The 21656-nt window shown below is 37.8% G+C and overlaps 6 protein-coding genes across 21 annotated transcripts in view; 3 read left to right on the forward strand and 3 right to left on the reverse strand.

The window, feature by feature from the left end:
* The window catches only part of Rpn5 (regulatory particle non-ATPase 5), a 2305-nt gene extending 526 nt beyond the window's left edge, over positions 1-1779 (forward strand). Inside the window, exons 2-7 of the mRNA XM_033480623.2 lie at positions 1-103; positions 186-290; positions 347-528; positions 602-826; positions 953-1109; positions 1209-1779. The exon at positions 1-103 is cut by the window's left edge and continues 134 nt beyond it. Of these exons, the coding sequence (XP_033336514.1) occupies positions 1-103; positions 186-290; positions 347-528; positions 602-826; positions 953-1109; positions 1209-1499 (1063 nt within the window). The 3' untranslated portion in view covers positions 1500-1779. The remainder of the gene's footprint in view (positions 104-185; positions 291-346; positions 529-601; positions 827-952; positions 1110-1208) is intronic.
* Positions 1111-4147, reverse strand: LOC117226372 (uncharacterized). 2 transcript variants are annotated; one of them, XM_033480625.2, is made up of 3 exons: positions 3351-4147; positions 2687-2861; positions 1111-2604 (listed from the first exon to the last, which is right to left on the reverse strand). In XM_033480625.2, the coding sequence occupies exons 1-3, from the start codon at positions 3648-3650 to the stop codon at positions 2531-2533; spliced, it is 549 nt and encodes a 182-aa protein (XP_033336516.1). In that variant the 5' UTR covers positions 3651-4147; the 3' UTR covers positions 1111-2530. The 2 variants fall into 2 exon arrangements, with proteins under 2 accessions (XP_033336516.1, XP_033336515.1); XM_033480624.2 differs by having other exon boundaries at positions 2687-2888.
* On the forward strand, positions 3065-9697 carry IleRS-m (Isoleucyl-tRNA synthetase, mitochondrial). 3 transcript variants are annotated; one of them, XM_076525135.1, is made up of 16 exons: positions 3065-3252; positions 4145-4330; positions 4400-4522; positions 4584-4731; positions 4813-5011; positions 5084-5388; positions 5494-5660; positions 5757-5993; positions 6099-6271; positions 6923-7061; positions 7172-7329; positions 7413-7556; positions 7633-7846; positions 7936-8376; positions 8469-8721; positions 8822-9341. In XM_076525135.1, the coding sequence occupies exons 1-15, from the start codon at positions 3166-3168 to the stop codon at positions 8712-8714; spliced, it is 2967 nt and encodes a 988-aa protein (XP_076381250.1). In that variant the 5' UTR covers positions 3065-3165; the 3' UTR covers positions 8715-8721; positions 8822-9341. The 3 variants fall into 3 exon arrangements, 2 of the variants coding, with proteins under 2 accessions (XP_076381250.1, XP_033336512.2); XR_013034386.1 differs by having other exon boundaries at positions 3067-3252; positions 8469-9264; positions 9332-9697; XM_033480621.2 differs by having other exon boundaries at positions 3067-3252; positions 8469-9697.
* On the reverse strand, positions 8436-14877 carry Grip163 (gamma-tubulin complex component 6). Of its 8 annotated transcripts, none has more exons than XM_076525126.1 (15): positions 14739-14877; positions 14393-14644; positions 14071-14285; positions 13758-13990; positions 13616-13670; positions 13168-13533; positions 12961-13071; positions 12700-12870; positions 12326-12624; positions 12002-12221; positions 11657-11888; positions 11380-11578; positions 9879-11265; positions 9279-9790; positions 8436-9217 (listed from the first exon to the last, which is right to left on the reverse strand). In XM_076525126.1, the coding sequence occupies exons 2-15, from the start codon at positions 14565-14567 to the stop codon at positions 8890-8892; spliced, it is 4503 nt and encodes a 1500-aa protein (XP_076381241.1). In that variant the 5' UTR covers positions 14568-14644; positions 14739-14877; the 3' UTR covers positions 8436-8889. The 8 variants fall into 8 exon arrangements, 7 of the variants coding, with proteins under 7 accessions (XP_076381241.1, XP_076381240.1, XP_076381239.1 ...); XM_076525125.1 differs by having other exon boundaries at positions 14731-14873; XM_076525124.1 differs by having other exon boundaries at positions 14721-14867.
* Positions 14878-14935: 58 nt separating this feature from the next.
* On the forward strand, positions 14936-17739 carry LOC117226429 (uncharacterized). Its single transcript, XM_033480726.2, has 4 exons — positions 14936-15317; positions 15419-15915; positions 15991-16699; positions 16782-17739. The coding sequence occupies exons 2-4, from the start codon at positions 15444-15446 to the stop codon at positions 16990-16992; spliced, it is 1392 nt and encodes a 463-aa protein (XP_033336617.2). The 5' UTR covers positions 14936-15317; positions 15419-15443; the 3' UTR covers positions 16993-17739.
* Positions 17185-21414, reverse strand: D12 (YEATS domain containing 2 homolog D12). Of its 6 annotated transcripts, none has more exons than XM_076525132.1 (6): positions 21168-21414; positions 20862-20947; positions 20638-20761; positions 17759-20439; positions 17597-17667; positions 17185-17484 (listed from the first exon to the last, which is right to left on the reverse strand). In XM_076525132.1, the coding sequence occupies exons 3-6, from the start codon at positions 20720-20722 to the stop codon at positions 17349-17351; spliced, it is 2973 nt and encodes a 990-aa protein (XP_076381247.1). In that variant the 5' UTR covers positions 20723-20761; positions 20862-20947; positions 21168-21414; the 3' UTR covers positions 17185-17348. The 6 variants fall into 6 exon arrangements, with proteins under 6 accessions (XP_076381247.1, XP_076381246.1, XP_076381245.1 ...); XM_076525131.1 differs by having other exon boundaries at positions 21045-21414; XM_076525130.1 differs by having other exon boundaries at positions 20862-20970; positions 21045-21181.
* Positions 21415-21656: the final 242 nt, after the last annotated feature.

Genomic DNA, 21656 nt, shown 5'->3' on the forward strand with positions numbered 1-21656 from the left:
TACAAAAATGGTCCAGGAATGTTGTACTTATGTAGATAAAATGCCCGATAAGGAAACTATGATTAAATTAATAGAAACCTTGCGTACGGTAACCGAAGGAAAGGTACAGTAACCAATTGTACAGAGTACACTTGATATTTCTAATGTAAAAGATTCAAATAATTGATACGAATATATTCTCAAAGATCTACGTGGAAGTCGAAAGAGCAAGGCTTACTCATCGCTTGGCAAAGATCAAAGAGGAGGACGGCGATATTTCTGGTGCTGCGGCGGTTATGCTAGAATTACAAGTACGCATATTACAGGAAAATATTGGAACGAATAATAATTTCAACGTAATTCATAGGTTGAAACATACGGCAGTATGTCGCGTTTGGAAAAGGCCTCTCTAATATTGGAGCAAATGAGATTGTGTTTAGCTAAAAAGGACTTTATGCGTACTCAAATAATAGCTAAGAAGATAAACGTGAAATTTTTCAAGGATGACGACGACGAAGAGACACAATCTCTTAAATTGAAATATTACGAGTAAGTCGGTAACCACCCGTTCTAGAATCTATATCAACTCAGCAAGAATAAACTATTCATCGCGAGATTTCAGTCTTATGATGGAACTTGCCCGTCACGAGAGCTGGCACTTGGAATTGTGCAGACACAATCGTGCGGTGTTGGAAACACCAGCTGTTCGAGACGACCCCAAAAGACGGCATACCGCTTTATCGCGAGCAGTTTTATATCTCGTTCTTGCTCCGCACGAACCAGAACAGGCAGACTTGACCCACAGATTGCTTGCGGATAAACTTCTCGACGAAATACTAACATACAAGTAATACTCGTCTAGTTCTATAATTTCTATAATAACTAAAATTTCTACAATTTCTTCAATTTTTATAATTTTATTGTAGAAATCAATCGCCTCTTTCAGCGAATATTCTTCCTGTTTTGTTTGCAGAGAGCTGTTACGACTGTTTGTGAATCCAGAATTGATCAAATGGTCCGGACTTTGTGAAATCTATGAAAAAGACTTGAGAGCGACCGAAGTTTTCAGTCCTTCGACCGAGGAGGGTCGTAAACGATGGGCCGATCTTCGAAACAGAGTTGTCGAACATGTACGCGTGCCAATCGAATTCTTTATTTTCCTTTTTACAATTTATAAACGGATGAACTACAACGAATCGTTGAACTTTTGTTTTTTTATGGTTTCACAGAATATTCGGATCATGGCAAAGTACTACACAAAAATCACGTTAACGCGTATGGCAGAGTTGTTGGACCTACCGGTTAAAGAAACTGAAGCATGTCTTTGTAATTTGGTGGAAACCGGCGTGATAAATGCCCGTACGGATCGACTGGCTGGTGTAGTCCGTTTCACCGGAACTCAGGAACCAGCTGCTCTATTAGATGCTTGGGCAGCTTCGTTGTCAAAATTAATGAGCCTTGTTAATCATACCACTCATTTAATTCATCAAGAAGAAATGTTGGCCGTTGCTCAATCCTAACAGGTATATCGTAATATTTTTGTCCTCTTTGTCCTTTTCTTCCTATCCCTGTTATGATATTGCGTTTTTCTTCTATTCGGTGTGCCCAGGTTTATACGATATGTTTAGAAAATCGTTTTTTACGTAAGAACCACGTACTAGACAAAAATACGAGATATTGTTAATGTACATTTTATATTCGCCATACAATGAAACAGTTTGAAAATAAAAGGCATTTCTGTCAGTCACGTGATTAAATTATGTACTGAATCGATATAATAAACTGGTTGTACGAAAGGCATAGGTTGTTTCAATGATTCCGATGATGTGCAATATAGAAACAACGTATGAAACAAGATTTATAGCTTGTAAAAAACATTGGCAATGATCTTCTTACCTTATTTTCTCCCTGGTGATCATATCGTTAGTAAATACGGCAAAACACTGCACTATCAACTTGCACTTTTCGTTTAATGTTGAACGATCTCTGTACGATATGTATAGCATTTTACAGATAGCATAATAACAATATTTTATTCTGTATTCATGTTCTAATTGCAACGAAGAAAAATCGTTTTATTCGAATGAATTCAAAAAACTGTTGCAGACCTTTTACTATTTGCCACTCTCCACTTGGGATATTTTGATGTCGTTTGATACTATTGTTTTCAGCCACAATCGAATCGTATCCATACGAGTCGTTAGTTCCATCGAGTCGGAACAATTCTATCGGTTATGCCGTGTAAACAGCAAACTCTTTTGAAAGAAAGAAGTCAAAGTAAGGCTAGCAGTATCGCCGTGTTTTCAATTTCTTCTGTAAATTTCGAACGCGTCACGCTTTGTTCCTTGTCGTTGTTAATAAATACATACTATACAATGCGATACAAATGACATTATGTACACGTCAAATTCGTAATCTGTTCTGAAGGATGAACGCTTATTTAGCATAGCGAACAGATAAAGAAACGAGCGATCCTTCGCAATTAAGTAGGAAACAGTTAAGTTACAATTAGTCGTGATCCTGGATCTTTTGATCGAAAGCAATGCCGGTTTCACGGTTTTTCTCTGGTATTTTCGGTTACGGCAACATTCCCATCGGATATCGTTCCACGACTCGATTTTGCATCTGAAATAGAACAAAATTTCTTTCATCGATTTAGCATCTTATAGAAAAATACAACGGAAAAAGTCATTTAAAAAGGATTTACCGTTGACAAGAGTTTTGTTGGAAATCACTTCTAATGCTTCTGCGTAAGACGGCGGGGGTAATTCTGGAACTTCTTGAACGACTACCTCGTACGAGGGCAATCCGCCTTCGAGTCCCGACGTTGTTGAACTGATTGGTTCCATGACACGCGTACCGGTCGATTCATGTATCCTATGCTGAATCAATCGAGAATCTATGCAATCCTGTACATCAACAAACTTTGTACATACATCTACCTCCGGTCTATCGAATATCAAATCGAACAAACATATGTATACATACATTGTAATTCAAGTAATTGCCGCGCTTGCCGCGTACATATTTGAACATGCATACATGCATACATCATACGACCGTACAAATGTAGATATGTACCTAGGCGAACGTGCAACGTGTAAACGTTGACTCGAATCGTAAATGATCGATATAACCGCAATTGTATTAATTGTGTAAATGGTAAACGGTACGCGATAACTGACTATGAATATTGATTTAACAAGGGAAAAACCGTGGTATAAGTTGCAACTTGCAATTGCAAGCGAGAGCACGAGTGTGGGTATTGTATCGGTAAGTTTGTTAAAGCAATCGTCGATCGTTGTCGATGAAAAATCATGGAAACGAGAAAAAAGCCGCAATACGAACAGGTGCTACTCGCTGCTACTTACCATAAACAACTGTCGTTGACGAGAGATCATTTGTATGACGGATTTTCTTCGGAGGTAGAGCATACATTTGACAGCCACCATAAATCCGGAACAAATAAACATTGGGCCGATGAACCATTTCTCGCCGAGGTCGCCCAAAGTAGTGATAGCGGTACCAATGGCGAATAGGAAGACACTCAGGAAAAGATACCTATAGCTAATGGAGTCGCATTTGCCAAAAGTGTTTGCCGGTTCTTCGTATCGTTCTTCGATGCGATGCAGTCTGCTCGATAAAAACGAGCTTTCGAAAAGTGTAGCCATAGTTCTTCGATATTAAATATTAATATTAACTGCATACACTACTGAAGTCCGAAATCGGATCAGTTGGAACGAACAAGAACGGACTAACCTACCTATCGTCATACACCTCGGTTCCTTGTCTATTATACACGCATATTGCTTTCTCTTTCTTTCCAAATTTTCTTTATGCATCGCACGTGTATGTATGCGCATTGTACATTACAACATGTTTCGATCTCAATAATAATTGATTTCGTTTCCAATAATCGAACGTACATAAATACATTACATTGTACATGTGCAAATGTATGTATATGCATTTAATTTCATATTCTTGTTGGTTAAAAGAACCCAAACGATACATGCATACATAAGTACTCACGTGTACGTATGTAGTATAAATTCGGTTTGTAGATTTAAACTATAAATCCATGTGGGCACGTGTAACTGATCATAAAATAGGAACTTGTTCGCGTTGTAAAATTGTAAACATGTTGCGACTTTTAATTGGACAGAAACGCACGTTGTTCACCAGTCAAACGAAAAATAAAGTTCACGAGAAAATAACTCGTGATGTCGGAGTAAAAGGCACATTGAAAAAGCGCAACAAGTATTCGGAAACAGTTCTACTTCCACGAACTCGATTTCCAGTGCAAATTAATGGAAAAGAACGAATAGAGAAAGACAAATATCTAACAGAGGTAGGAAATTACAAACAATCTTAATGAAATTGCATAATTTTTCATTCACCCGGTTATCGTTCGTCGTAGAAATGCGGTTTTTCCGAATTATACGAATGGCAAAGAAAAAATCTGTCCGGTCCAGAATTTATTTTACACGACGGACCTCCTTACGCCAATGGAACTCCACACATGGGACATGCTATCAACAAGGTGACAACTTCTCTACAATGTTTGTACCGTATTTATTTCGATTAATTCCATTATGTTACAGATACTTAAAGACATCGCATCCAGGCATAATGTTTTACAGGGCAAACGCGTTCATTATGTCCCCGGTTGGGATTGTCATGGACTACCGATCGAAATGAAAGCTCTTCAAGACATAAACATGCAAGAGCCTCTAGCGATCAGGCAACAAGGTAAGAATTCCAAGCACAAACGTGTCCAAATGACATTAATTCTTATTGCTGTATCTTAGTTTTATCCTTTAATAATTGCAGCTCGTGAATACGCGGAAAAAGCAGTTATTCAACAGAGACAAGCCTTTCAATCGTGGGGCATTATGGCCAATTGGAAAGAATGTTACCTTACGAATCAGTCTTCGTATGTGAAAAATCAACTTCGCCAATTCGTACAGTTATACGAAAGGAATATTATATTTAATGATTTCATGCCTGTCTACTGGTCAGCTTCTTCTAGGTATAATAGAAATTTGGTATCGGACGTTGCTTACAAGAATTAAAAAATTCGTTTCATACTGTTATGTTGCAGAACAGCACTGGCAGAATCTGAATTGGAATATAATGAAAAGCATCAAAGTAAAAGCGCGATCGTTCGTTTACGCATCGATGAGTTTCCGGATAAATTGAACTCATTAAAAAATCGTATTACATATGCGCTTACATGGACTACAACTCCTTGGACATTGGTAGCCAATCAAGCTATTTGTTTTAAAACTGATGGTGTGTATTGCGTCGCCGAAGATACCGGAGGAAACTTGAATATCTTTGGAGAAGAGTTGTTGAAAAATATTGAACTCAAAATCGGTCAACTGAAGCCTATAATGCATGTTGAAGGTAGAGTTAGTTGCTTGACTGTTATTATAGATTGCAACGAAGGATAGAGATGATTCGAGTACTTTGGAAAGAAATGTCTGCTTAATCGGTAATAATCGGTTTCAGGTAAAGAACTGAAGGGTACCACATATTTTCATCCCTTCGAGAAAAAAAAATTGCCCTTCTTAGCTGCGCAACACGTGACGATGGATGTAGGAACGGGTCTAGTTCATACTGCCCCCGCACATGGTCGGGAAGATTTTTTAGTCGCGCTAGAGAATAAAATGCCTGTTGTAAGTGATTATTAAATATTGCTGCAGCTAACAGTTTCGCACTAACATCTTGAAATACTTTTGATAATCATTTGTGATACGTAAGACTTACTGCAGGTATCCATGGTAGATTCGGAAGGTCGATTTACCGAAGCAGCTGGTCCAGAATTTCAAGGACTGAGCGTATTAACAGAAGGCACGGATAAAGTATTACAGAATATCGCGACAGATGTGTTACATGTCGAAATGTTCACGCATAGTTACCCTTACGATTGGCGAACAAAACAGCCAGTGTTTATCCGTGCTAGCAATCAATGGTTCTTCGACATAAATTCTGTGAGGGACAAAGCTATTGTAAGACATTCTTATTGGTATATCATTTGTTCTGCTAGATAGATAAAGATTCAAGGCTCGTACGATAGATGATCGATGGTATCAAGTGTGTCATATTTTCTTAAGGACAGTATCAAGGACATAGAGATATATCCTGAAAACAATCGTACATCTTCTACAAATGCTCTGGTCGCTGGTATAAAAGATCGACCGTATTGGTGTATTTCACGACAACGTTCCTGGGGGACACCTATACCTGTGTTTTACGATAAAACAACCGGTAAACCCTTTACGAGCAGGTATATTTGAAATATTTTATACGTATTATATTTATTACATTTATGTATACAAAGTGAGTCGCACGACTTGCACATCCCAAGTAACTTTTAAATTATGCATCTAATTAAAGATCGTTGAATACAGATGTCGTAGAGTTATAAGGGAACCAGAGGGGGAGGGAGTGATGTCGTATTCATTTTTTTCGTATAACTTTCTCTCAAAGTAAATTAAAAGAATATTAAATCTTAAGTAGAAATGTATAAACCTATGTTGATCCTAAACTTAATAATTAACGAGATTTTAAGATAAGTCGCGAGGCATTGTCGGAGAAGTTGTTCATTTGCCAAAGTCTCGTTAATCATTGAGTTTAGGATCAACACATTTAATTTTAATTTTTCTATTTGAATTTTAACATTCTTTCGATCTACAATGAGAAAAATATATCTTAACATTTAAAAGAAAGAAAAAAAAGAAAAGGAAGACAACCTCGAAATTTCGAGCACTACAATTTCTGTATTAAACACAATTTTTAATTTTGATTTTATTTTGATATATTACAAGTTATATGACGTCTCATTCTATATACATACATATATAATATTAATATATTATGTGATATAGAGCTGCATTTGTTATTATCGTTTTCTGATTTATCCCAAACCTACGTTTAGAGCATTGATCGAACGTCTGTGCGATTCGATCGATCAGCACGGTCCCGACTGTTGGTGGAAATATTCCGAGGAAGAGCTGATAGGATCAGACGTGTTTCGACAGTTGAATGTTTCAATAGACAACGTGGAAAAAGGAAAGGTAAATATTTTGGTGGACAGTAGTATGTACTCTACCTAAAGTTTTTCACACAGAAACGTTTGCCTTTTCTATTTTTAATTTGTGACTGACGACGCGAATGCTTTTCTTAGGATATTCTGGATATTTGGTTCGACAGTGGTATATCGTGGTCAGCAGTTTTACCAAAAAGCCAAGCGAACCTTTATTTAGAGGGACACGATCAATTCGGTGGTTGGTTTCAGTCATCGTTGATAACTTCTGTAGCTTTACAAGGCTGTTCGCCCTATCGGTAAACAGAACGTCCAACAATTTGGAATTCGGAGAAACGTGTCTGAGAATAAAGTCTTAAGGAATTGATTTATTTGGGTATAGTGCGCTGTTCGTGCATGGATTCGCAGTTGACGAAGATGGATCAAAGATGTCAAAATCGATGGGAAATGTAACCAATCCTGAAGAAATTCTCTTAGGTGGAGTGAATTTGGAGAAGAATCCAATCTATGGCGTCGATGTTTTAAGGTAAATTAATATAATTCTGTTACGCGCGGCATACTGTAAGGTTTAAATCGAACGGTTTATCATTTATCTTGCAAAGGTGGTGGGTGGCTAGTCATGGATCCCAGCACTTAAAGGTGCCCGTCTCGAAAACATTATTCGATGGTTGCAAACGGTCGATCTTTAAAATACGTTCGATACTGCGATTCCTTTTGGGCGCTTTACATTCGTATCATCAAGATGTGCACTGTGAACCACAGTACCGAGCCATCGACAAATATATGTTATATAGATTGTATCATTACAACGAACAGGTACGGTAAAAACTTTCATCTTTTTCAGTTTACAATTTTACCTAAGACGAATAATAATGACGCTTTTCAATAACTTTATATTTCGTTAGATGCTGCAACATTATAATGGCTACAAATATCAACACGCCGCTAAAACAATTATGAATTTCATTGTAAACGATGTGTCTGCTTTGTACTGTTTTCTTATAAAAGACAGGCTCTATTGCGATGAAATTACGTCACCCTTGCGTATTGCGGTTATCGAAGTTGTGAGAGCAACATTGGTCATTCTTTTGAGAACTATAACTCCGATTGTACCGCATCTAGTCGAAGAAGCATGGTTGCACCATCCAGAAAATCGCGATGAAAGTAAAATACCTTTCTACCATACCACGTACGTGATACCAGAATCTTGGAATGACCCGACGATCGTAAAATGTGTGGACGCGGCGCTTCGTATAAGGAAACAATTTCAAAGTGCTGTCGATACGAATAGATGGCAATTATCAGTTACTATAGAAGCTACGAAAGACGATTTCCACTGGCTTTCTGTAAGTATTGGGTTTGAACGGAACAAGCGACGCAGGGAATACATAGAGAGTACATTGGATATGATCTAATGTTGAGTTTTTATTTCGTTCAGCTTCTGCACGATAACGGGGAGGAATCGACGTCCGAATTGTGCGAAATTTTACAAGTATCTTCGATAAATTTGATTGAAAATCAAACCGTAACTGAAACGCAAATTCAAACGAAGGCTATCGAAAAAGTGCTATGCGATCGCTGCAGGAGGTATCCTGAAGATGGACAAGACTGTTTGTGTCCGCGTTGTGCCAACATACTTGCTAAAAACGAATCTTCGCTCCTTAAAAGCCATGGAGATCGCTAAGAAAAAAGTACGCTAACGTAATTATTCACGGTCAAGCAGCATCACCAACTTTATCGATCTCTCTTTCCTTTCCCTTGAATTCTTTCTCTTCTTTTTGTTCATTTTAGTTGATTACGGTTTGCAATTTATGACGAAAAGTGGAAACGTTAAAGAAGATAGGTCGATTCATAGCGTTTTATAATTCGGAAGGTTCCGCCGAAGATCCGCGACAAGATTTTACTGTTAAATCGTATAAATGATTCAGGTTGAGAGCATTTAAGAAATGCGTTAAATGTGGTTGATAACCGCTAGTAGCCAATTTAAATGCGACATGTGCCATATATGCGCGTAATTCACAGAATGCTTGATACAGTTGTTCCAATCTCTTAAAATTCGGATGTACGTATACCGTGGATTTCATTATCCAAGTTTGGGATCGTAATCTATTGTGAAATTTTAAGATAACTTTAAATATGTTATTTAAGCAGACGCGTACTTTTTCACCACGAGCGTTGAGCATACATCTGTAAAACAAAAGAAGTAAGGAAGAAGTTCATTAATTTGTTCAGAGGTAAGCTTCCTTACCTTGAAAGTATACGTTTTATGTAATTTACATGCGACAAATATATTTGATCCAGGGTCAACGAATTTTCCAAGTCTTTCTCAAATTCGGTCCAACTAGCGTATAGGACGCTGCACGTTAAATAATTATGCAGTGCATTCATAAATTGCGTCATCGAATGTCTGTAAAGCTGCAACTGCGAACAAATTGATACAAGCATCGTTCTAATGTAAAGGAGTAATGCAGAATATAGAATATTTAATATATATATACATATACGTATGTGGTATGTAAATGGATAGTGGTCCGTGAGCATGACGGTCACCTTATGATATTGTGGTGACGCAAACGTTTTCCGTTCTCTCTTCATGATATTGAAATCTTCTTGTAACACCCACGATACCCTGCCGCTTGTTATTAAAAATTTAAATATTTTACCATATTGTTGCATAACTGCTTCATCGAGTATAATATTCAGTGGCCAAGCTATCTTGTAATTCAGCAAAAGGCAGTCCAACGCAGCTGGATCGGACATCTACGAAGTGTAGGCGAGGTCATAGCAACAGAAGTATACATAGATATGGGTGAACAACATGTCGCAATGTTATAGAATGATCGCTTACATGTAACTGCATTGGCGCGTTTATCGCCGAAAGACTAAGAAGTTCTGAATTTACGTAAACGCTATTGAACGAATTAACAAGTGCTCGTTCCAAGAGATTGGTTAACGTAGCGGAATTAAATAATTCAACCGGTAATGAGATCTCGTACAGACGAGTGTACAGTGAATCCGTCAAGCTCTTAGCAAATTCTCCGTTTAACAAGAAGAAATAACTTCTTAGGCTATGCAAGTGCAATAGTAAATTATTTTCCTCTACAAAGTATTTAATAACAGCATTGTTAACGAGTCGGCTTTGCACTTCGAGAGGAATACGAATCGATTTTTCCAGATAAGCTTGCAGAGAAGTATGATCGATCAGTTCGATATCGGCAACTGTCAAAGGAATTGTTTTCGATAATGCGCCGTTTGTTGTTGTTGTTGTCGTCGTCGTTGTTGGTTCGTCCTGTTGCAATGCGAATACATCGGAAAACGTTGCATCTTTTTTCATGATGGTAGGCGATTTTGTAAATGTACGAGAGTTACTGGATAACATATCGGTAGTTGAGATCTCGATGGGCGATCGGTCCGATCGATCTGTTTCTGATGTAGGACTTTGTGCCGATGAAGGAAAATTGTCTGTCGTACAGGACATGGGCGTTTCCAAGTCGTTTCTCTCGTTCGGCGTATCTGTGCCATCTTCGACAACATTTCTCGACGAATCGCTCGAATTCGATGGAATCCGAAATTTCTGTATGTCGATTTCATTATTATTTGGTGTCATATTACCTTCTAAAGACCATGCCGAGTCTTTATTTACAAACGATCCATCCGGTGCATTATTAATTTTGACAACGTTCAAGATATTCGGTCTCTCAACTGTAACAAGGGTCGACGCGATGTTGTATGGTACCGTCGTATTCGAGTCGGTGTACAACCGATTGGTGTCAGTCGTGACAATGGCAATTGGTCCCGTCGTGTGGTTGTTATTTTTTGACTCTTCTACTTTTCTGCTTCGGTTGTTCAAAATATCACAAATATTGTTCTCTCCGTTGTTATTATTCATCGTTATGTCCACAAACGTTGTACGAACGATTGTTTGACAAGACGTTCTCGAGTAATTTTTATTTTCGTCTTCGAACGGTATCGATAACTCTGTCAAAGGACTCGATATTGAGATGGATTCAGCTTTTTCTTCTTCGTATTCTTTATTTTCTTCTATTTCCTCTTCTTCTTTATTATCTTCTGTATTTTTTATAATTCTCGACTGGTTCTGCGAATTGTGTTTCGTCGATGTTAATAGATCGACTCTCTTATCGTAGAATGCCATTCTTTTCGCACGCCATTGGGAACGTATATAACGTCTATCGATATCGAGTGCCAGATTCTCATAGTAATTGAGAATATTTGTTCTGTGACAAGAAAAAGACTACTTAATAATCCGGACTACTTTCTGGAAGATTACCTAAGAATAATTTAACAAAACGGTACGTTCAAAGTACGTTGAATCAGAAAATTTATCGTACCGTTCGATGCGTTGTGAATTTTCTTGTGTACCAAGTCCAAATAAAATTTCTGTATCGTAAGATTCGTTTACATTTTCTTTCTTCTGTTTTCTATTCTTGTTCTTTTTCTGTGTTTCGATAACCAAACATTGCTCTTTCAAATTTGTCAGAAAGTCGCGTTTCATTTGTGCCATCCTCTTCAACGCTGCTTCTCGTTCTCCTAAAATCGTTCGATTTAGAATCACACACACACAAGCTGGAAGCAAAGTTCCGAAGAGAAGAAAAATCTGAAGCTTACCCTTGATTCTCGTGAGTGTGTCGCGTTGGGCACGTGCGACAAACTCAGCCATTTCTTTTTCCAGTTGTTTTTTGCTTTGTATAACCGTGGAGAGTGAAAGTATCGGGCCAAGAGCGCACTTACCTTTCTCTTCGTAGTTACGGTACCTTAATGATTGTTCGTATAACGCTGTTATGCTCAAGCAAACCTTCACTTCGGGTTGTTCGGTTAGACAAACACGGCACACGGGATTCTAAGGTCCCGTTATGAAATCAGTATAATGTGGTTTGTACCATATAATTGATACTACAATTATAGAATTATACGATACTGTCTTACAGTATGCCTATGTGATACGACGCGTACCTTTGCACTACAGATTCGTAAAAGTCTCACTGTTTTCCCACATTGGAGAATCGATTCCGTTAAAACGTTCAGAAAACCTGGAATAGCTTCGTTTCGAAGACTGAAACTTTTCGTCCAAAACTTATGGTCCCTGTTACGTAAATATTGTGGTCGCGTTTTAATCATAAATTCTCCATAAATATCGTCGCATACACCTTCAAACATCCATTTTTGCAGAAACCTACGAATTATTTCATTAGAAGACATATGTTTTACAGCTAAACGTATCAACTTATTCAGTTCTTACTGAATATATATATTGTGTATGTATATATATGTATGTACCGAAAATAAACATCGCAGCAAGCTTTCAGCAAAGAATAGATTACCAAAGCGGCTTTCGTGTTTGTCACTTGAACTGCTTCATTATAAATTCTAGCAATAATGCTATTTCCTTCCCGAAGCGTATATTGACTTTCTTTGTAAGGTTCGCACAGTTTGGCAACTTTAGTGATTAAGCTGGCTACTGGACGCACCCTCTGAAACATTCTCAGCAACCTGCCCGAATTTGTTTCGTCGTTAAAAATTCTTACAAGCGCGACTTGATAATGAAGCAGGAGTTCCTTGATATTTGCACACACAGCCTATGGAACGATGGACTGAATTATTTGACTATTGTAATTTCCACTTTCTGTTTTTGATAGAAATTTCTCTCAAACCTTAAATATAAGACCTTCTTGCAATGACTTGCCACTTTGTAACTTTGGCGTAATAAAGTGCGATAAGAATCGAAAACAATTACCCCAATTGATAGCTTCTTGGCAAGCTTTTCCTAACAATTCTGAGCTTACGCCATAGACATTGACATTCTCCCGTAAAATAAATCCTGTCTATGAAATTCAGATTAACAAGATATATGTATACTATATATACCGTTCGATCGGTAAGTTTATCATCGATTAATCCATTGATTTACATACCCTATGTGCATAGTAAAAGGTATTCGACTCTATTCCAAGTAACATAGATTTCACATCGTCGACAAAGTTTCGTATTGGAATTTCTTCCTCGAGGACTACAGAATTTATTAGCTACATTAAACAAATCATTGAACTATTATGCTACAATTATTAGCAAACTTGTAATACATAGTAATTAAAGAATGAACGTAAACAAATATGCTTTACCTTTTCCGAAAGCAACGATAAGCTATTCATTTGCTTGATTTTTGCTAAATGTATCGAAGCTGTTGATAAATCGGTTATAAACGTTAATTCTTTTTCACATTGTATATCTCCAAATCGTTCCCATGTACGACGATTGAAAAGGGATGTGTCTGTTATGTCGGTGTGTTTCCAGTTGTGATCCCAATAATCTATAGCATATTCTAATTCATCGACGAGGTTGCGATCAGAAGACTTCCTGGTATTTGAAAGACTTTCGTTTTCTGTGGTAACTGCTTCCGAGCGGGAAAACGAGAAACACGAATTGTTAACTACAAGACCCTTTCCACCAGAAAAGATGTATTTAAATTCCTTTTCACCGCCGTATGGCTAAAACAGAACGCTATTTTAAAACTTTTTCAATTTCTACACTCTTTATAGGTATGATTTAACGGTAAAACTTATTTCTCACCACTATTTCCATATCGAATGTATGGGTCGATATAAAATCAGACGCATCGGATATGCTGTGGTATAAAAAAGCAAGATTAGTAATGCTAAAACTGTTACAAACAAAAGAGAAGAGTAAGTTTTGCATGACTAGCTTTACAGACCCTGTGTCGATTGTGCCTTTGGACTTTATTGTTCCATGTAAAAAATGTAACTCGTTCATAACAGTAGTTGGTATAATGCGCATAATCTGTAGCCTTTCAGGTTCTAATGTTATTTCAAATTTATCCGATAACATAAAACATTCCATAGGATATATTTGGAAAGATGATATATTATTGGAAGCGTACATGATTTCAGGTACAGCAGGATTAGCTTTGCCGTAATAAAATATATTCTAGACATTGTAAACAAAGAATATTGAAACAAATGAATTTTCAAATAGTCTCTTACATTTAACCGAAGCTTTAAACTTACCGTGAATGGCTCATGAACAATATTAAAAGTTTTTAATTGAACTAATAACTGTAGAACAGAATGAACCGGTGCTCTCAAGCAAGTATGCTCTTCAAGTTCCTCCAACAGTCTTCGTAATGTGGAAGCTTCGCACAAACGCCTTAATCTCAACTTCATTACAAAGACATGCTTTTGTATTTCAAGTATCGGATCTACCTGTTCAAGATCTTCGTAATCTAACGGAAAAGATACAATAATGAAATTGTAAAATAATCAGATGTCACTGCAACATCACTTGTACACATCCAAACGTTCAGACTATTTTTTATAAAAGTTTTCTCACCAACATTTTGTAATAATATTTCAAAAGCTCTGCTTCGAAGACATTTAATCATTTTATTATCATGATCGTAAGTAAATCGTTGGTTTTTATGAAAAGGCTGTCGATATGTTTGCAATATGTGTCTACTCAATTGGGTTATAAGACCGTAAACATCACTATTATCGTCGAGATTCATGACGATGATGTTCTTGACAGCAATTATGGATTCAAATTCTTCATCACAATATATGAATACGTAAAATGTCCACACTTCTATGTATGAAATTGTAAAACCGTTTAAAAATCGTCAACCGTAATAAGTACGATTTGTACAGTGCAACAAACATACATTAACATACATGCATACATTCAATACAACTTAGGCCAGGACTCGAAATTAACTCTACATGAGAGAGACAAAGCATTTTCGAAGACCCCTCTGAAATATGCTGCAGGAGAGATCTCACAAATGGGATTGGATGATGCCTCTCTGCAGCACATTTTAAAACAGTCTGCGAAAATGCTCTGTCTCTCTATTATGTGCAGTTAAATTCCGAGCCCTGACTTGCTTAGCCATTGAGGGAACAAACGTGATCGAATCACGTTCGATGTATGTATGTATGTATGTAGTATGTATGCACGTATCTATGCATGCATGCATGTATGCGTAATATGTACATGTGTATATTGATGCGTCTGCATTTAGTAAACAATAACACAAACGATAAACTGTGCGGAAAGTGCCCGGGCGTTTGTCTGTCAATAAGTATACCGTAATCCATTGCATTTGAAGAGTTTCACCGTTAAGATTCAATATTTAAATTGAAATGTCGTTATTGTTTGAATTTTCGTTCTCAAAAACAAAAAGATAAATTACGTCTCCTGTGAAACTACACTATGCATATTAAGATGTTTGAAGTAATATCCGTTTAAGAATCGGTTCGAGGTAATGTTTTAATGATTCTAATTATATTTTCGTCCATGTTTCCGATCGTTGTTTCTATGCTATTACAATACATTAATTAAACAATTACTCATATTCTTCAGATACCTCTCAGGAATAAGTGCTACAATGATAGAAGAAAATGCTGAGATTTGTGGATTTTTAGATGTTAAGTATTTTAATGGTAAATGTAAAGTTCACAAAGTAAGGAAAAGGACATTGGCTCCTTGGAAGGTTTGGAGAAGACGATGGTGTTCCATAAAGAAACTAGGCCCTGGTTTGGGTGTCAAAATACAATTAGATTATAACATTAGCCATGACATTGATACATCGCCAAATGATAAAGACAGTTCGTTGATAATACCATCGGATATTATTATTTGTCGAACTCAATCTAGGTCTAAACAGTTTGCCTTTGGCATATTTCCTACTAAAGAAAGAAAGCCATTGATATACTTTGCGGGTACTTCAGAAACAGAATCACAACGATGGATGGCAAATATCAGGCAACTATTGAGACCTAGAAAGAATCAGCGTTTGCCAGGATCTCATAGCATATCTATAACAGATAATGCACACTCCAAAGCAGCGGGACTTATTGGTAGAACAATGTTTTGATTCTAAATATTTTATGCACAATTTGATTATATTTCTAAATATTGTTATAATTTTACAGGATTGTATGGTGATTTAGTAGTCACAGCGGAAGGAGTATTCATTAAGGATGACCACACGGGTGAGGCGATAGAAACATTCGAATGGAAAGAATTAAGTCAGTTTCACCATAGTACAATGGGTCATCCAGAAGATGTTAAATGCATTTGTGTAATTCATACGACTAAAGAATTCCGAGGTGGAGTTGGTGAGCTGCATATATTTTGTTTAGAAGCTAGCAAATTACTTCAAGATTTAGTAACGCAAGGTCGTGGTCCGAGAACTAAACCGACGAGGAGACCTTTAAGTTTAAGCGAAGGAGATCTTAGAATATCTAAGTTTGAAGAAATACAACGAAATTATTCTATTCAGAGTGACCGAATGGATGCCGGGATATTAAGCACAAATAAAAAATGTACCGAAGAACACGAAGAAACGAGCTTGAAAATTCATAATAAACAAACAGAAAATTTGTATCAACCAGAACCATTCAGTGTCCCGAACATTGCCGGTAGCAGAGGAGAGTGGTCGAGCTCTTATAATAGAAGAATTTCTGATATTTCGGTAGCTTCTGGGATTTATGAAGAAATTGCAGACGAGGTAGGCTGTGGTAAAGCAACAACTTCTCATTTTTGTACGGATCAATTTTTCCATAACTGTCGATCACACGAACCTCCACCTTTGCCACCGCGACAAAGATGTGCCTCAGAGTCTATGAAGAGTGCCGTCAGGTTTGTATTTATGACCAATCAGGCTTAATGTTATACACGTCCTAATTGTTTCATCGTACATTGTTCTGTTATATTCTTCAAGATCGCAAGATGTATTGATTTCTGAACGCGGTATTCTATCGATAGTGCCCAATCGAAACTCAGGAGCGACCGAAAGAAAAGGTTTTGGATTACAAAAGATTGTGGACACTTGCAATTACGTCCCCATGTCGCCAAGACTAAAAGATATCACTTTGCATCATTTGCAGACCGAAACATCGTTGCAAGAGAATGACTACGTTATAATGCGATGAACTGAAAATGAAAGCAACGAAAGTAGCAGTTAGGTTTTTTAACTACACGAACAAATACTTCATATAAAACTACATATATCATTTTTAGTTTGAAAATGAGATACATTTTTAGTAGATCGAATGTAACGTAAAGATAAGAAAGACGAGAGAAAAAGAGGGTGAACAGTTCATTAATCGAAAGAGTTGACACGGTTATTCGTATGAAACTCGATATAAGTATTTTATTCAAATTTAGACATTTGTACATGTGCGAGGCTATCGTTTTCAGGCCTGTTACTGGAGCATATATTGTCGAAGCAAACGATATTATTTGAGTTTCATTGTGTCTAAATTCTCGTCTCGTGTATTTTTATCGATCAATCTGTTGATGTTCGTCGATATTTGGATCCTAATCCTTGATTCGTAAAAATATCAAATTCTTCACGGTTTAAGAGAGCTCCACGTACGTCGTCCAAAACGATCATCTTCGGATATCTACGAAATAAACGAAAACTGTCGCGACATCGTGATATACTATATGTATACATATGTATATGGTGTATATATATATATAGGTATACATATAAATGTGCAAAAGGGTACTGAATAAGGAAGGATTGCTTACTCGTTATCGCATCTTTTCCAAGCTTTTGCCAGAGACATTCTAACTAAGTCGTCCACAAGGCATTCTATGGCCTGGAAAGAAAACAAATATAACATGGATAGAATACACTGTTGTCGAGAATAAACGAGGAAGAAACGAAGAAATCTTTTTAATATGCCTTACTCTCATTATCGCCCGACTGGCTGCACAATCTACCACACTGGGCAGAATTTCTTCATGATTCAATTTCACGCCTATTTCTCTTGCTGTTTCGCAGATGAAGTCGTGAAACGGTATCGATTTCGTTTCCATTTCCAATACAGCGATATTGGGGTCTAATAGATTCTCGTTGTTGAAATACGTGCCCCTATTTATATATAAGTTGTTTTTCCCTACTTTCGTTGAAGTTTCGTCGATGATATCTACTTCGATGTCATGTTCGTAAAATTGTTGCGAATTAGAATCGAACCATTGATCGTACGAACGACCCGGATAAATTTGAAGCCATTTACAGAAAGCCTCGGGTTCCGAACAAGTAAAGATAGTCCTCGAAAGAGTGGAGTCGACTAGATTCTTCGGTCCTTTGACCTGGTCGCTCGAAAAATTTATACGAAAAGGTGTGTACCCGTGCAGTCTTGTCCAGATAATGATCTCTTTGACGGTCCACAATTCCTCCTGCGAGAATGCCTTGCGCTTTAATAAGCATCGTATGGTTTTTGCTCGACTCCATTCGCAGGCAGTTCTTTTCCCGACAGTGTATTCAAAGAATTCTTTTTCAGTAGCGCACGCATAAGGATGAAGCTGCTTGTAATCCGAATCAGAAGCGTCCCGAGTCACCATGGGCATTCGTCTGACAATAAATCTCAGCAGACCGTCAATAGTTCCAATGTTTGCGCAGTGAATCGCGCGGAACGCTCCGTCGTAGAACTCTTTCCTGCTCTGCAGCTTGTGCTTGTCTTTGCCCAAAGTGATCCTTTGCCGCGCAGATTGTAGTTGCAATTCCTTCGTGCATTCTCGATTTTCTGATCCCGATGCGGATTCCTCTGTAAGTCCTGATTTTCTGCGAGCAGCATCGGAAAGATAATCGTCCTGTAGATTTCCTCTTTCAGCTATTTTTAATGCCGGCACATTAGAATTCATGTTCAATAGTATACTCTTGGGGAATTGGAGTTTCAGCCCTGGCTGAGTTTCACTTTGAGAACTTAATTTGCTCGACGGTTTCTTCAGCAAGCTGATGCCACGCGACGATACGGTTAAATTCACTTTCGGTTTTGTCGTCGAATCTTTGCTCGGCTTACGAGTTTGATCGTCGTTACGCGAAATCCCGATGTCCACGGTGATGGTTTTGTTGTTCTCAAGTACCAACACATGTTTGTTCGACGACTCGAACAACGGGGGTATCGAGATTTCCAAAGGACAGAGGTTTGATTGTAGTTTCGAGCAAGATGATGGAAGGGCTTTCGTCCCATTTTGGTTGTGTCCGTTTTTTGTCGACAACGAAGGCTCGGTCGAGTTCGTTTCTTCCTTTATTTTCACTTGCTCGAAATTTTCGTCGACGATTGTGCTTGTCGTCGATGAATCCCTGAATTTCAGAGCAATTTCTTTTTTAAGCGATAAGCGATGATCGATAGTTAAGTTCTCTTCCAGACGATTCGAACCACAGTAGTCATGGTCAAGATCAACATAAAATCGCGATCGTTCGGTATTTAGAAAAGCCTCGTCGATCTCTTGCAAACTTTCCCCTTCCTCGAGTTTTACAATCGCACTCGACTTCCCGTTCGTCGAGCCTAACTGAAACTTCGGATTGACATTGGTGTTATCATTGAATTTGAAACGTGTGTCGTTGCCTGTTTCAACTTCAATTTCGGCATCGGCTTTGGCTTCGGGTTTATCGGTGTCATCGATCGAACAGGATCGGGCAACAAATTTCAAGTTTCGAGGATCCGCGTAGATCCATATATCGACCAGAGTTTCGGATCCTAAGGTTTGCAGACCGGTGTACGTGCGGTCCAACTTTAAGTGATGAATTATGTCCATTGGCTTGTCCAGCGTACTCTTGAAGTGCAACTGCACTCTTAATGGAAATTCGCCCCAACCGCGTCTCGATAGGCAAAACGGTGGTATCGTCACTTCCACAACGTCGTTAGGCCTGTAGCTAGGATGTAAAAAGAATCTGACTTTACCGACGAAATCGTCGATGTCAGGATTATCTTTGTTACCTCGGACGTACATTGTCCATTTATGACTAGCCGCGTCTTCTCTCCATTCCGGAGGGATCCACTTTGAAATGTTTCCAATGATTATACGTTTTCTGACTTTATGCCTGATACCTCTCGACGGACACGGGGACTCTGGGACTCCTGATTTAGGCGGAATGTATCGTGGTATTTTCTTTGGTCGTGATTGTTCACCGGTATCATTGTTCCTCTTTCTTAAAAAAGAACCATTCACGGAAGTCCCCTTCTCGGGTTGATGCGAATTCAGGTTTGTAGTTGGACAGACAATTACGGTCGAAGGACACGTATCATCGGGACAAGATGCGATTAAATCGTCTGCGTTGCTTTGCGCTGTCGCGGTCGACTTTGTTGAAACTAACAAATTGCCGCATTCCTTCGGCGATTTACCGATCAATTGTTTTATCGCCGGATGTATTTGGGTTTGTCTTGCTTCTCCATTTTGCGAACTTTGACATTGCTTGCGATTATAAAAATCAGCAACTATAACGTATCGTAGAAAATGTAAAGCTTTCGAGGCCCTATGCAATCTTTCTTGTATCTCTAAAACTTCTTTCTCTTTCGTATTTATCTCCAGGGAAAATTCTTTTTCGATAATGGCTGTTATCTTCTTCGCGGTATTGCTTCTTGCTGAAAATATGGATAAAAGTTTAGTCTTTTGATGTTGCTTACTCCCACTTCCGCTTACCCTCCTTCCTTACTTGGAATTTTAAGTTTCTTTTAAGAAGATAAGCGAATACAACAAACTAATACAAAATATTCTACACGATGAAGAAATAATAAGAAACATATCATCGATTCTGTATTAAGAATAATATTGTAAGTTACCGTTCTCTTCGTAAATTCGTTGATGTTTCTCGTTATTTGCAACGGAAGGCCCGTAATCGGGATCATGATCTTTTAAGGCACTCATTTGCCATACTCAATTTCGAACAATTTGTTTTCACAACACCTGCAATCATTTAAATGATAAACATGTGCCCCGAATTTTGTTTCAATGGACTGGACAGAGAGGTTGCGTTCCAAATTCCGACGCATACACATGTACGTACAATGTACACGACGTTTGCGTAAACAAACGTTATAGGTTACATTTCTTGCAGAAAGATATTTCAATTGGAAAGATGCACGTATCTCACTGAAATCACGAGAAAATTATTTCTACACAGATTTTCACTAATAACTGTCGTCTCAGAAATTACTACACGTATGTAGTACATTTACGAGTCACGTACATAGGTATTATCAGGTATTGTGTTATGTGGTTAAGGGCATTACACATAATATACATATGCATGTGCATACATATATTTTATACAATACATTGGGTTCTTGATTTGAAATGTGTACATATTTACAGTTTATACAAGTATCTTTCGACAGCTCGTATCCAGTGGCCAAGTAATTCTTTTAACTATGCTCTCGAGTGTCTAGCGTCTAGCTGACCCTTTTTATTTATATTATATATTCATAACATAAATTATCGCATACGACACGCGAATAAAGCCGCGCGAGGTAGTAAATCGTATTGTATGTCAGTATGTTTTCACATTTGTTTCAATCGGTTCAGTTTCGGTCGATTAAAGTACACACTTATGCATGTACATTATTTTGTATACATACCTATACATACCTATACTATGTATGCATACACGTATAATAGGCACATACATATGAACACTGCTGTACAGATGCTGCATGCGTCTCGTACGCATGCATGCAGCAGAAGATACATATAAGGTATGTACGGATGTATACGCGTATGTATGTAGAACCGATTTTAGTTACATTTTACAGTGTTCGTCTAGGAATTTTTGGAATGTACGTTAGGGAAATTATTGTACATC

Source organism: Megalopta genalis, chromosome 11 (assembly GCF_051020955.1).
Source record: "Megalopta genalis isolate 19385.01 chromosome 11, iyMegGena1_principal, whole genome shotgun sequence".
Lineage (NCBI taxonomy): Eukaryota > Metazoa > Arthropoda > Insecta > Hymenoptera > Halictidae > Megalopta > Megalopta genalis.